A 14,497-nucleotide genomic window follows, 5' to 3' on the forward strand; every position below is an offset into this window, starting at 1 on the left:
AACTCCGTTCCTTGGCACATTTATTTCATTTCATTTCATTCTAAAATGAAGACAACCTTGATATAATTCTCAAGTTAACACAACCCAAGATGATGCATCATTGAGCTTCAAATCAGCATTTTATCAACATTCCACTCCAAGTGCTTATAAATCTCTACTACGTGGTTATTAATCACCCAATTAATTGTTTTGAGATGGCCCCCCTTCAATTTATAATTCAAATAATCACTGTAATCTTTTTATAGAATTCATATATTTATTTTAATAAATTAAGATTTTTTTTATAATTTACTAAACAAGTACTACAATTTGTATTCCGATTAATCATTCTAATTAATTTACGGTTATCCAATTAACCACTTCAAGTACAAGGTCTACCGACTAATTCCGATTTAATAGTATGATAAAAAAAAAAGTTTTCCGATAGACATTTTAAAACTTCATTTTAAGACTTAAAATTGGATGAGTTAAAGTTAAATGGTTTTTAGTATCCAAAAAAGTGATGCATTGCAGCCTGCTACTAGAAAAACAAAATTGTTTAGCTCATAAAATCCACACAAATACATTAGAAGACATTTAAAAATCTTGTCCAGATTTCTTGATAAAAGCCATGCTTGCCTTGCAACCATAACCATTAATCAAACCCTAAAGCCTCTGCTGTTCCTTTTGCCTCTAGCCTTTTCAAATTTACGTCCCTTTGATCGGACATAAGGCTTGCTGTGGCTGTGTGGCACACCAGGGGCCTTGCCAAAGTGCTTCACTGCTTCACGAGAGTTCTTTGGACCTCTGAGAAGAACCTATAAAGTCAAAAAAACCCACTTAGTAAAAGAAAACCAAATCTGATGTTTTTCAGATCAAAGATAATCACAGAATATTTAAAAAAAAGTGGCATTAGCAAAAGAAAACCAAATCAGATGTTTTTTAGAGCATCAGAAACAAATAATAACATTTCAAAAAGTGGCATAAAAATTTTAGTTTTTAATCAGCTCATCATTTCTAGGATAATTTAATCAAAATTAGTTCAACACTTCCCTAACAAGCCTTATATACAAAATAGACTAGTGCACAAGATAACCATATCACAGAATTTACTACCATCAGCAGTTTAATATCAAAATCAAAAATAATTTACCTCAACACACATTGGCACAGAGAAACAATATACAGCATTAAGTAGCAAAAATGTTAGCAAACTTACTGTATTCTGTCCCAGGGGAGCCCTAAGAGCAAGCTGATCAAATGTCAAGCATTCACCACCAGCCTTCTCAATCCTTGCCCTTGCAGTCTCTGTGAATCTCAAAGCCGTTACCTTCATGCAAGGAATATCATGCACTCGAACATCATCGGTAACAGTACCAACAAGCACAGCAATCTTATCCTCCTAGAACATCAATAATATAATCAATTAAATAAGTAAATTAGTCTGGTACTAAGATGCACAACATTATATCTGCACGAAGTTGAAAGGTCATCACTTTCCTAGTGCAAGTCCATAACATAGAATTTATGCATAAGAAAACCGAATTGTCGTATTTTTACATCCAAGCATAGATGGGCGACAGTGATCATGGGATAATTAAAAGTTTCTTTAACGGCGTATAATCATACACTGTGCCTGGCAAAAATTATGTCAACTAACACTTCTCTTATGTTTCAAGCATCTTGAACTAGAAACAATCATATAGACATTTACATTTTACCGAAAATCATATAGAACGTTGAGTTTGCACAGACATGGACAACTAGACGTATAAAATGAGCAGAAAGTGAAATGAATACCTTTCCGGTCATAAATCGAATCAACCTCGAAAGTGAAATGGGAGGCTTGTTAGTTTTGCTCATAAACAACCTCTTCAAAATAACAGCATTGAACTTACTTCCAGTCCTCCTCACAAGAAATCGATATAACTAACAAAAATGCACATAAAAATATAAATACGCATACACAAAACCAATTGAATAATTCACACACAAATATTAAAAAAAAAAAAAAAAAACCTTGACGATGAGCTTCAAGTAAATATCATCAGATCTGGGAGCAGTCCTTTTGGTCCTCTTGCTTTTTCCCCCAGCTATTAAATCGATACCCTGTAATTTTATTCAGCAACAGATATTTTTAAAGAAATAAATCTAAATAAAATATGATTTATGATTAAAAAAATGTAAATAATTGAGGGAAAACAACAAACCATGGCTGTTGCTGATTCTTCTTCTTCTGTGTCTCGCCGCTACTCCTGCAAATGAATTAAATGGAATAAGGGCCTAGGGTTTTTGTATCGGCTTTGAGGAAGAGAGCTGTTATGGACCTAAATAATGGGCTTATGCTTAGTAGCCCAAAAATATCAGGGCCCATATTAGACAGTTTTTCCTCTTGCACATTTTAAATGTGGCTGTGAATATGTTCTACTTTTCGTCCATTTCAATAGTCAATGTGTAGTTTAATTAGTAATTAGTGACCGTTTAGGAAATTTTAAAATAAGTAACTTATGATTTAAAATTAATAAGTGGCTTAAAAGTGATAAGTAGATAATACTTATAAGTTAGTTAAGTGTTTGGTTAATTTTACTTATAAGTCAGAATTTTTTTTATAACTTAAATAAACTAAAATAAATATTTTTTAAATATAATTATCTTAATTCATGATTTTTAAATTAACTTAACATTTAAAAACATAAATTTGAAAACTAAAATTAATAAAAAATTAAAAAATCATAATAAGTTGAGAAAAAGTACGTCGTTACTAACATTTAACTTATCAGCTTATAAGTTGTAAATTCAACTTATAAGTTGGGTCGACAAACACTCATCGATAAGTATTTACGGGCTTATAAGCCAATAAGCCACTTATTTAGTGGTTGCCAAAGAGGCCCTTAATCTCTGATCATAAGCGAAAGTCCTTTTTGTGGCAGGCTATTTCTGTGATAAAATATTCAGTATTTTCGTTTCCGGTAAATAATCTATATATTCTTAATGACTACTCCTTAATTTACACATTCTCCAAATGCCATATTAAGTATAAAATCACTAGATCCATGGATATATCTATAAAATTTACCCATGACCCATATTAAGTATAAAATATATATATAGGATATATCCATATAAGTTTACCCATTTTTTTACCCATCAAAACACTAAACATGGAAAATTTTTGAATTTTAAAATTTAAACATCTTATGTAAGGAAAGATTTGCATGATTTTCTCACATCTGTTACAACACTAATTCAATGATAATTATTGGTTTCCTTATTCTCTCTCATTCTTTATTTACACATTTAATTGTTTTTTTTTAAATTCAAATTTCCTTAATTAACTCATATCCAATCAAATTACCCAATTAATATTATATGTGTGCTACTCAAGATCCATAATTTTAGCCACGAATACGATAAAAACTATCTATTCAAATATATCTACCTTCAAAAACCACTATTTCAAATTATATCAGACATTTATCTCTCTCATTCTTCTATTTTCAATTTTTTTTCTTTTTATTCGACTTTTTACTCTTTTTTGTAATTTTAGTATAATTTTTTGTATTGATTTGATATGTCGTCTCTTTTACTCTTTCTTTTTTTGTAATTTTAGTATTATTTTTTTGTATTGATTTGGTGTGTTTGTATAAATATTCTTAACCTACATTTATAATTTGAAATTCAAAAAGCAAGCTATCTATGGAAAAAGATTTTAGACTAATCAATCATGCATGATTTACTTCTTTATTTGTTATATTTTTAAATTTTGAATTTCATACTTATCTATAGAAATTATCACTCCTTGATTTGTAAATTGAGTTAAATTATTGATATATATACGTCTGTTATTCTTCTTCTCTCAAATTTTAAATCTCAGAATCTCATTTTCTCTCTTTCTTTTTGCAGGTTACATGTAGATTTTAATAGAGTTTCATTTGCTAATGAACAAACAGGTTAGTACATCATAGTTCTTCTTTTTTCTGTTTTTCTTTTAATTTGTCTCTGCACTCCTTTCTTTATGTAATTTTAGTGTTGTTTTTTGTATTGATAATATGTTTGTACTATTTCCAAGCATTGTTGGGTTAAGAATCCTTGGAGGTCTGTTAGTTATGTCATTAGGAATTTTGTTGTTATTTTGGTATTGTTGACAATGGCATTGCACTCTGAACATTACGTAGTTTTGTAAAATATTACAAAGGTGAGTTCCTGCAGGAGAATCGGCCACAGAACTCACCATCAGAACCATGAAAATATTGAGAAGGATGAATCTTGGGTTCCTATAAAGTTTCTTCACTCTCATACTCATAACTCGAGAATTGTTTTTCACAGTTCCTTATAATAAAATGTGCATCAATGTTTTTTATTTTGGTTTCAGCTACCAGAAAAGATATACAAAAGTTTGTCAGTCCAAATTAAACTTCTGAGATTCAAGATTCCTTTTCCCATATTTGTATATCTTCATATCTGGTGAGAAATCATCTCGGTTTTGATAGAAGCTAACATATGTCTCTAAGTTCTTAGAACATAAAAACTCATAATTTCTACGTATAATCTGCATAATAACATATCAGCAAAAGTCCAGGGAAGAAAGGTTCACAGTTCAACCCATATAGTGATATATTTCACCTGAGTGAGACGAATTTGGTGGTAACGTCGACATTGTGTTGGACTGCAATGCTAGCTTTCCTTGGCTACATGGCTAATACATTTGGCTAGAACTGCTGCAGTTAATACTATTAAATTACAGTGATATTGCACCTTATATCATGTATCATGCAAAGAAGTGTTGATGCAATTGGCAATGATGGAGGAAGCTAATGCTAGAGGAATGAATTGAAGTTTAACTGTAATGCCATATTTCAGTGTTAGTGTAGGTGATTTTTGCTAATTTGTAGTCTGTTGCTTAGTGAGCTTCAATTTTCTAAATTATGACCAAGTAATGTAAGATTGTAATAGTCTTTAGTATATTTGGTCCAAGAGTATGTGAGACTGCATGCTATGTTTAATAATTGTATTAGTATCTTCTTCGTGAGGTTTGAACTATCAGGGTTTGTTGTGTTCTATTTTAATTTATCAATTGACTTTATAAAAAAAGGACGTTTTTATAGTTACAGAAATTCCAAAGTATATAAATAATAAATTTAGTACAAGATGATTCATTTTTACATTTTATTGAAAAAATCAGATTAAAAAGTATCATAGTATATAAATAATAAATTTAGTTTATATGCATACTTTTTATTGTATTTAACTAATAAAATTATACAAAAAAATATTATGAAGACAAAAATGCAATATTAAACTATGAAAAACTTGGATAAATTATGTAAACTTATGTAATATTGATTTTGAGGTCAATTATCTTTTGATATTAAAATCTCAAATATTGAATGAATTAATGAAAATCTCAAAAAAAATAAAAAAGAGATAGTGTGATATTTATGTGATATTTTTATGCATTTCAAAATAAATGCATGCACAGTTACAATTTCAAAAAAATTATATTTATCTGCATTTCAAAATCATTGTTATATTTTATGTAATTTTAATTTTTTACAGCAAATTATGTCGAGAAAAGAAATATTTTAATTTTATAATATTTTTTCTAAGAATTAGTTTTATAATGCTTATAATAGGAGGTGTCAATGTTAGGTGAATATAAGTAATATTAAATTGAATTTTTAATAAAAAAATGTTGTTAGAAAAATAATTTTAATGCACTAATGTTTACTTTTGTAAATTGTATACATCAAATATAACATAGTGGTTGTCAATTAACATATTTTAAAATAACTTATGAAGAGTATTTATATATATATTTTTTCAAAGTTTAAAGTGTGAGGTGTTGCCATGGCGAGTAATATTGAACTAAATTGTATATCAAAATTCAGCTATTGTGATATACTTTTTATTTGTCTATAGTATATATTTACCTTTTGACAATTAATGTAATTTATATAATTTTAAATTTTTTTACATTAAACTGTGTCGAGAAAATAAATATTTTGATTTTATTTTTTTTGAATAAATAATTTTATAATGTTTATGTTATGCCCGCTTTCGGCCATGGGCCCTAAACAGGTCCCTGTGGGTGCACTAAATAGCTGGACTCTTGTGTGTGGGCTAGAACCATGGATTTATATGACTTGGGCCAGCACATGCGGGCTGGGCTCGCAACATGCGAGCTGGGTTCACATGCGGGCTGGGCTCGTAACATGCGAGCTGAGTTTACATGCGAGCTGAGCTCATGACATGAGAGCTGGGCTCAAACATGCGAGCTGGGCTCAAGTGAGGACATGCGAGCTGGGCTCGCATATGTAAGGTGAGCTCATATTTGTCATTTGGGCTCTCATGTGCGAGCTGAGCTCGGTTGTGCCCACGCGAGGTGGGCTCAGGTGCCTTCATGCGAGGTGGGCTTAGCTGCCCATACGCGGGCTGAGCTCATGAGCCCACATCTTATAGAAACAGAGGTAACATTATATTTATTATTTGAAGGCGGTGCGGGCCGAGGTGACCAGGTCGGGCCGCATCGAAAGACTTTGTGTGCAACATGGAAAGTGACTCATAGATGACTGAGTTGCTCGTAGATTTCGGGGTCGATACGGGTTGTTCCTACGATCACGGGAAGGATTGCGGAGATGCCGCGAGATCGTAGGAAGCGTGTGGAGCCGATCGAGATTTACGTGACTAATTGGCTGAAGGCCTGACTTTATCGTGGGCTTGGGCTACACGGGCTGAAGAGTCCTAACCCTAGCCTACGTGACTTGTTCCCCAAGAACTACGTAAGGCTTGATCCCTATAAATAGGGTACGTAGGCACTTGTATGAGAGATGAGTCGACACTTGATAGAGAATAACAAACCCTATTCTTTCTTAAGGAGTCCACATACAAGCTCAGCCACCACCAAACAACCTTCCTCCGCCCTCAAACACTGTCCTTGATCTTTGTTCCGCCCATTAACCTCCACAACATTGTTATACGAAATTCTCCCTATAACATTTGGCGCTAGAAGGAGGGGCCTCGTTCATCTTAGGGAGAAAGATGATCAAAGAAAGCAAGCAAGCGACGACACCAGGGAGCGGAGGCAAGAAGGACCCTACTTTCGAACACACGCCCCCAGAGAATCAGGCGCCACCTCCACCAATTGCGACCGTGGACGGGCAGGCTGTGATGACGTATCTAGAAGGGCTGGCCGATCAGATGAATCAGATCAACGCCCGAATGTCAAAGGTAGAAAGAAGCTCGGTCCGGAACGCCAAGCGTAAGGCGCGCCGCCTCAAGGTCTCACAGCGTAGCTGGAAGGGCAAAGGCCCTCAGAAGAAGCTGATCCACGATTTTGATGACGTGGCAACCGAGACCAAACAGAAGAAAGAAACATCACGCGAAAAGGAAGATATACCCCAAGGCCATGATGAGCGGGGCAGCCAGATCTCTACGAGATCGGGGCCGAAGCCAGCTTCATCTGAGGCAAGGTCAACTAGCGTGCTAGATCGAGTGGGTAGAAAACTAAGCGAGCATGACCTCAGGCTCAAATTGGAGAATTGTAAGAAGGAGAGAGAAGAGAAAGAGCCCGTGGATAAAAGAGGCTCGAAAAAGGAACGGGCAACGACCCCTCCGGAAAGACGTCAACACACCTCACCCAGGAGGGAGGAGCGACATAGACGCAGATACAATCGTGAAGAGGAGTCGCAGGACCGAGCTGGAGGAGGGGGACGCCGCGAACGACCTCAGGGCTCACACCATTCGAGTAATGCGGGTGGTGACAGAGAAGGAGAAGTTGTTAGAGTAAGGGACCTGAGAAGGATCTTAGATGAGATGGAGCAAGAGAAGAGAGGGCCCCCTGCCTCGGTTGCCCCCTCTCCGTTTACGACTGCTATCCGATCATCCCCCCTACCTCGGGTGTTTAGGCACAACCCCGACCTTCTATTCAACGGGGAAGCCGACCCGACGGAGTACCTTATTCAATTTAACACTGAGATGGAAGTCTATCAGGTGCCGGAGATGACCCGTTGCAGACTCTTCGCGGCATCACTCAGAGGTAGTGCCCAACAATGGTTCTCCAAGTTGGGACCGGCTAGCATAAGAACGTGGAGGCAATTGGAGGACTTGTTCGTCAGACAATTTCAGTCGACCCTCCACTATTCGCCTCCTGTGGCCACGTTAGCCAACATCAAGCAAAGGGAGGGGGAGCCCTTGGCAGAATACTTTCGTCGGTTCAACGCCGAGGTCCCGAAGGTGAGAGGAGCCAGTGAGGAGACCATCAAAAATTTCTTGATAGCAGGGCTGAAAGAAGGATCAAAATTTTGGAAGAGCCTCCAAGCGAGTGAGCCGAGGACCTTGGCCGAGTTCTATGAGCAAGCCGAACCCTTCAAGAGGGTAGAGAAATCGATGAGAGAGCTGAAAATCAGCGAAAGCTATCGAGACAAGAGGGACCGATCCTCAAGCCCTGATGAAAGGAGGAAGACGTATCGGCGTAGTTCGAGCCCGAAAAAGTCTGCCCGTGGCAAAGAGACCACTAAAGATTCGGGAAGGCCTTATACAAGCAAATGGCAGACACACACCCCTCTGGTAGCCTCTATCGACCACATATATGCTACATATGTGGGGAAGGGGGTATTCAGGAAGGCAACTCCTCTCACAGACTACAATAAAAGAGACACTTCGAAGTATTGTGCATACCATGAGGCCACCGGACACGATACCGCTGATTGTAGACAACTAAAGGATGAGATCGAGACTTTGATTAGACAAGGGAAGCTTACGGAGTGGGTTGTCAAGGAGGTTCGAAGACACGGGACGGATTATCATACCGTCCCTCCTCCACCCCCAGAAGACAAAGAAAGGGTCCCTCGGGCTGGTAGTATTCATATTATTCTAGGCGGGTCTCACATTGGTGGAGACAGCCGGAAGGCGATGGACAGATATGCCCGGGAAGCAAAGGACAAGCCGCTCACCAACGTCAATCATCTAAGCCAAAGGCCCCCGGAGCTCTTTGAAAGGGAGGTCGATGATATCGTGTTTAAAGAGAATGATGCAAAATGGGTGCATTACCCTCATACCGATGCCCTAGTCATAAAAATGAAGATTGGGACGGTGAATGTTCACCGAGCAATGGTGGACACCGGGAGCTCGGCTGATGTTTTGACTTATGATGCCTACAAAAAACTGGGATTATTGGATAGAGAATTAACCTCAACAGGTGGGCACCTGTACGGGTTCACGGGAGACTCGATCGGAGTGAAAGGGACAATTCGACTCCCGGTGACCATAGGAGAGGAGCCTCATGTGGCCACCCAGATCGCTATGTTTACAGTCGTAGACCAGCCTTGTGCCTACAATGTTATAGTGGGCAGACCCCTTATGAGGGCAATGAGGATGGTGACCTCGATCCATCATATGACGATAAAATTCCCAACCCCCACGGGGGTAGGCATCTTGAAGAGCTGTCAATACGAGTCCAGGGTCTGCTACAACCAGGCACTCAAAGCGGCCGAGTCAAGAAATGCCTCAAGGGAGATAGCTGAAGTAGGTGAGTGCGACATCCCCATGGAAGAGGCAGAGGGCAGGAAAAGAATACGTCCTGAGGGCCACGAGACTTGTAATTTGATTTCAATTGAGGAGTTGCCCGAGAACTACTTCGAGCACATGGGAATTCATGTGGAACCACGCCCAGGGGCCTTACTAATGGAAGCATCTCAGCCCATCATGTTGATACAAGAGGGGATTGTAGAGGAAGCAAGTGATGAAGAAGAGAGCCCAGAACAAATCACTGCAACACTTAGGAGAGAGAAGTGGGCACACAAAGAAACAACAACCACTATGGACCCACCCGACAGAATCACTCGAACTGTAACTGCGACCTCTGAACGCTTGATAAACCCGACCCAAGCTCACCAAACCGAGCTCAAGGATGCGGAAGGTTTGGCAATCACGGAAATGGAAAAAACTAGCGAGGCTCAAGCAGATCTAGACCCGAGAATGCCCTCAATGGTCGAGAGGGCCGGGGCCGCAGAGGACACAATCCCGATCTTGGTAGACCCAAATGATCCCTCCAAGGTACTCAGAATAAGCTCTAACCTAAGTCCTAACTTGAGAGAGGATCTAGCCCGCTTCCTAAGGGAGAATTTGGATGTCTTTGCATGGTCACACTCCGATATGATAGGGATTGACCCAAATGTCATGTGCCACCGGCTCAACCTGGACCCGAAAAAGAAGGGGGTTAGGCAAAAGAGACGGCCGATTAGTGGAGAGAGGGCAGAGGCCCTCAGAGAAGAAGTGGATAGATTAATGGAGGCAGGACTTGTGAGAGAAGCCTTCTACCCCGTGTGGCTGGCCAACCCTGTGCTTGTCAAGAAGCCCAATGGCAAGTGGAGGACATGTGTAGACTTCACCGACCTGAACAAAGCTTGCCCGAAGGACAGCTTTCCTCTACCCCGAATCGACCAGCTGGTGGATTCCACGGCTGGGCACGCGCTGCTTAGTTTTATGGATGCTTATTCGGGATATAACCAAATCCCCATGTATGGGCCAGATCAGGAGCACACCTCCTTTATTACTGATCGGGGCCTTTACTGTTACATCGGGATGCCCTTCGGGCTCCTTAATGCGGGGGCAACCTATCAGAGGCTGGTGAATAAGATGTTCAAACATCAATTGGGGAAGACTATGGAGGCCTATGTAGACGACATGCTGGTGAAATCGAAAGAAGCGAGGGATCATGTCCGCCACCTGGCAGAAATGTTCCAGATCCTAAGGGAGTACAGAATGAAACTCAACCCCCAGAAATGCGTGTTTGGGGTTGAATCGGGGAAGTTTTTGGGATTTATTGTCAACCATAGAGGCATTGAGGCCAACCTAGCCAAGATACAAGCCCTACTCGAGATGAGATCCCCTCGACGGGTGAAGGATGTTCAAAGCTTAACGGGACGAGTGGCTGCCTTAAACCGCTTCGTCTCAAAATCCTCCGATAAATGCCAAGAGTTCTTCAAAGCAATCAAAGGAGTGGGGAGGAACTTTAAGTGGACCGAAGAATGTGAAGAAGCCTTTCAGAACATAAAGAAGCATCTCAGTAGCCCTCCCATGTTGTCCAACCCAAGAGCAGGAGAAACTTTGATCCTATACTTGGCCGTCTCCGACTTTGCAATAAGTGCGGTATTAGTCCGAGAGGAGGATGGTGTCCAGCTCCCGGTATATTATGTGAGTAAAAGGCTAGCCGATGCCGAGACTCGATACACAAGCCTCGAAAAACTAGCGTATGCTCTGATTCTGGCCTCCCGAAAACTCAGGCCCTATTTTCAGGCACATAAGATAGAAGTGCGAACCTCCTACCCCCTCAGGCAAGTGATGCATAGACCAGAATCTTCTGGTCGAATGTTGAAGTGGACGGTTGAGCTCGGCCAATTCGAGGTGGATTATAAGCCAAGGACTGCGATCAAAGGCCAAGCCCTGGCCGATTTTGTGCTAGAATTTCCCCCATATCAAGAATTGGAGCCGGGAGCCCTTGTTGTTCTACCTAGCACAGAAGAAGTTGGACTGGAGAGACAAAATAGTGCCCCATGGTGGAGCCTGTATGTGGATGGTGCCTCTAACGGTGATGGAGCAGGAGCTGGAATCGAGCTAATCAGCCCAGAGGCTCACAAGATCAGACGTGCGACCCATCTGGCCTTTCATGCAACCAACAATGATGCTGAGTATGAGGCCCTGATCAACGGTCTCAAGCTAGCTTTGGAAATGAAGGTCGAGAATTTGAATGTGTTTAGTGACTCCATGATTGTGGTCTATCAGATAAATGGGGGGTATCAAGCTAAGGGTCCGAGAACAGAGCTTTACCTGAAGTGCGCACAGAGGATAATCGCAAGATTCAACGAGGTGAGGCTGGAACTAATCCCGCGTGGGCAGAATGAAGGCGCGGACGAGCTAGCTAAGCTCGGCTCACGTCGCGAGAGCACTTTGCTAGGGACCGTGCCCCTTGATATACAGAGGCAACCCAGTGTGCCCGAGCACGAGGTGGGCAGCCTCAGTAATGAGCTTGGCCCCACGTGGATGACATCTATTCTAGCATACATAAGAGAAGGTTCACTTCCGGACGAAAAGAACGAGGCAAGGAGAATAAAATACAAAGCAGCCCGCTATGTGATATACGACGAGATTCTATACAGAAGAGGGTTCAGTGTTCCTCTTCTCAAATGCATACATGGGGAGGAATGCAACTACATCCTAAGGGAGGTACACGAAGGTATTTGTGGCAATCACTCGGGGGGTAGCTCTCTAGCTCAGAAAATCCTCCGTCAAGGCTACTACTGGCCAACGCTGAAAAAAGACGCTTTTGAATTCTCCCGAGCTTGTGATAAGTGTCAGCGATATGCCAATTATTACAACAACCCCGTGGCCTCTCTCACATCCCTCATGAGCCCCTGGCCCTTCTCCATGTGGGGAATTGATCTGATTGGGGAACTCCCGAAGGCCAGGGGAGGCGTCAAGTATGCGGTAGTTGCGGTAGACTATTTCACTAAGTGGGCAGAGGCCGAGCCCCTAGCCACTATCACAGCGAGAAAGCTCAGGGAGTTTATACACAGGGCTATTGTATGTCGCTATGGCATCCCTTACAAGCTGATATCTGACAATGGGAAACAATTTGATAGCAAGGAGATGCGAAAGTTTTGTGAGCAGCTGGGGATTCAGAAGAGCTTTAGCGCAGTCTGCCACCCCCAGAGTAACGGGCAGACAGAGGCTGTTAATAAAATCATTAAGCATACCTTAAAGGCAAAGCTTGAAGAGAAGAAAGGAGCATGGCCAGAAGAACTCGCCCAGGTCTTATGGTCTTACAACACTACACCCCGAACTACAACTGGAGAGACCCCTTTCTCTCTGGTGTATGGGTGTGAAGCTATGGTGCCCGTTGAAGTGGGAGCAGGATCTTTTCGAAGGGACAACTATGACTCAGAGGCAAACGAGGTCAATCATCGGCTCTATTTAGATATGATCGAAGAAACTCGAGAAGAGGCTCAGATCAGGATTGCGGCATATCAGCAGAGGACAGCTAGGCATTACAACAGTAAGGTTCGAGCCCGAACTTTCAAGGTGGGAGATTTAGTTCTGCGCCGGGTCATGCCAAATACCAAGGTGGTGAGTCACGGAGTCTTGGGAGCAAATTGGGAAGGCCCTTACAAGATAAAATCGGTGCTCTGGGAGGGAACCTACCACCTCAATGATATGCAAGACAAGTCGATCCCAAGAGCCTGGAACGCGGAACACCTTCGCAAGTATTATCAGTAATATTATTCTTTTCAGACTTAGTATTATCTTCAAATATTCCTAAGTCTCGGGGGGTAGTGCCATATAGGTGCCTCCCTGAGACCACAAGCATGTATTTCTTTCACTTCCCATTATCTATGAATAAACGATTGATCTCTATTTGTGCACTTGATATTTTAACTTCTGTTAATAGATTAAATACCCAGCAGGGGACCCCATCCTTGGGAACCCATGCGAGGACAGAACAGTTATTTTATTAACATGTTAAATCAAGCTGGGCCCCGACCCGCTTGATGCCAAGAACATGAAACGAGCCGGGCCACGGCCCGCTTAGGCAAATACGAACACATAGTAGATAAAAGATGTTGATAGAGATATAGGCCCGCGATGCGAGCCCATACCCTGGCCCTCAAAACCATAAATGCGACCCAGGGGGCCCAGCCCTCCATCAAACATACTCAAAGTCGCATGATGCGAGGAGAAGACACATGCGAGCTCCTAGTGCGAGCACACCTACAACACCTGTGAGTCGATGCGGGCTTGTTCCACTTGGCATTCTCTTTCAATGGTTGTTTGATTGAACAAATGACACGAGCTGAATAAATTGGGCTCGCAGTGAAGGGGTAACGCTCGCCATAAGCGGCCAGAGTTATGATTACTTTTTGGTCAGTAGAAGCATGGTAAAAAAAAAAAAAAGCTAGCACCGTAAAGACATACGCGGGCACAAAAAACTTAGACATTTTATACAAACAAAAGTTAAATAAGTTATGCCCCGTGGCAGAATATTTCAAATACAAGCGCGAGGCGAGAGGGGTGCCCGCTTACCCAGTCAAAAGTCTAGTTCTAATCAAAATTACATCAAGGGTTATCAGCCTCTGCTCCCTCACGATTTTCACCAGCGACCTGGGCCTTCTCGGCCGCGAGCCTAGCCTCCTCAGCAATTTGGGCATCCCTCTCCATCTCCAGCTTCAACTTGTCAGCATGCCTCGCTGTGCTCGCACCCAGAGCCTCCCAATCGAAGTCAGGAACCTTCTTCATAAAAACTTTCATGAAATTCCTGGCCCCCAGGTTCCTAGCATCAGCGAGGGCGGCCTCACGGCCCTCGGTCAGGGCAGAGACTGATCCCTCCAGCTCGAGCACCCTCTCCTCGAGGGCATCCTTCTCCTTCTTACATGCCTCAGCAGCCAGGTCATGAGCCTCCTTCTGCTCCCTTAGGGCCTTGTCGTGAGCAGCGTTCAGGTTAACTATCTTCTGATTATAGTTGTTC

The 14,497-nt window shown here is 41.4% G+C and overlaps 1 protein-coding gene across 1 annotated transcript; it reads right to left on the reverse strand.

The window, feature by feature from the left end:
• Positions 1 to 521: 521 nt before the first annotated feature.
• On the reverse strand, positions 522 to 2,323 carry LOC141708614 (large ribosomal subunit protein eL18y-like). The gene is made up of 5 exons (XM_074512324.1): positions 2,190 to 2,323; positions 1,999 to 2,088; positions 1,780 to 1,908; positions 1,199 to 1,381; positions 522 to 797 (listed from the first exon to the last, which is right to left on the reverse strand). The coding sequence occupies exons 1-5, from the start codon at positions 2,190 to 2,192 to the stop codon at positions 639 to 641; spliced, it is 564 nt and encodes a 187-aa protein (XP_074368425.1). The 5' UTR covers positions 2,193 to 2,323; the 3' UTR covers positions 522 to 638.
• Positions 2,324 to 14,497: the final 12,174 nt, after the last annotated feature.

The sequence above is a fragment of the Apium graveolens genome, chromosome 2, assembly GCF_009905375.1.
Source record: "Apium graveolens cultivar Ventura chromosome 2, ASM990537v1, whole genome shotgun sequence".
Lineage (NCBI taxonomy): Eukaryota > Viridiplantae > Streptophyta > Magnoliopsida > Apiales > Apiaceae > Apium > Apium graveolens.

Bases quoted from the DNA above. Each gene is read 5' to 3' on its own strand.
- LOC141708614 (XM_074512324.1), bottom strand. The intron at 1,909-1,998 runs GTTTTTTTTTTT...CATTTTTGTTAG, and splicing joins ACTTGAAGCTCATCGTCAAG to TTATATCGATTTCTTGTGAG. The intron at 798-1,198 runs GTAAGTTTGCTA...TTGACTTTATAG, and splicing joins CTCCCCTGGGACAGAATACA to GTTCTTCTCAGAGGTCCAAA.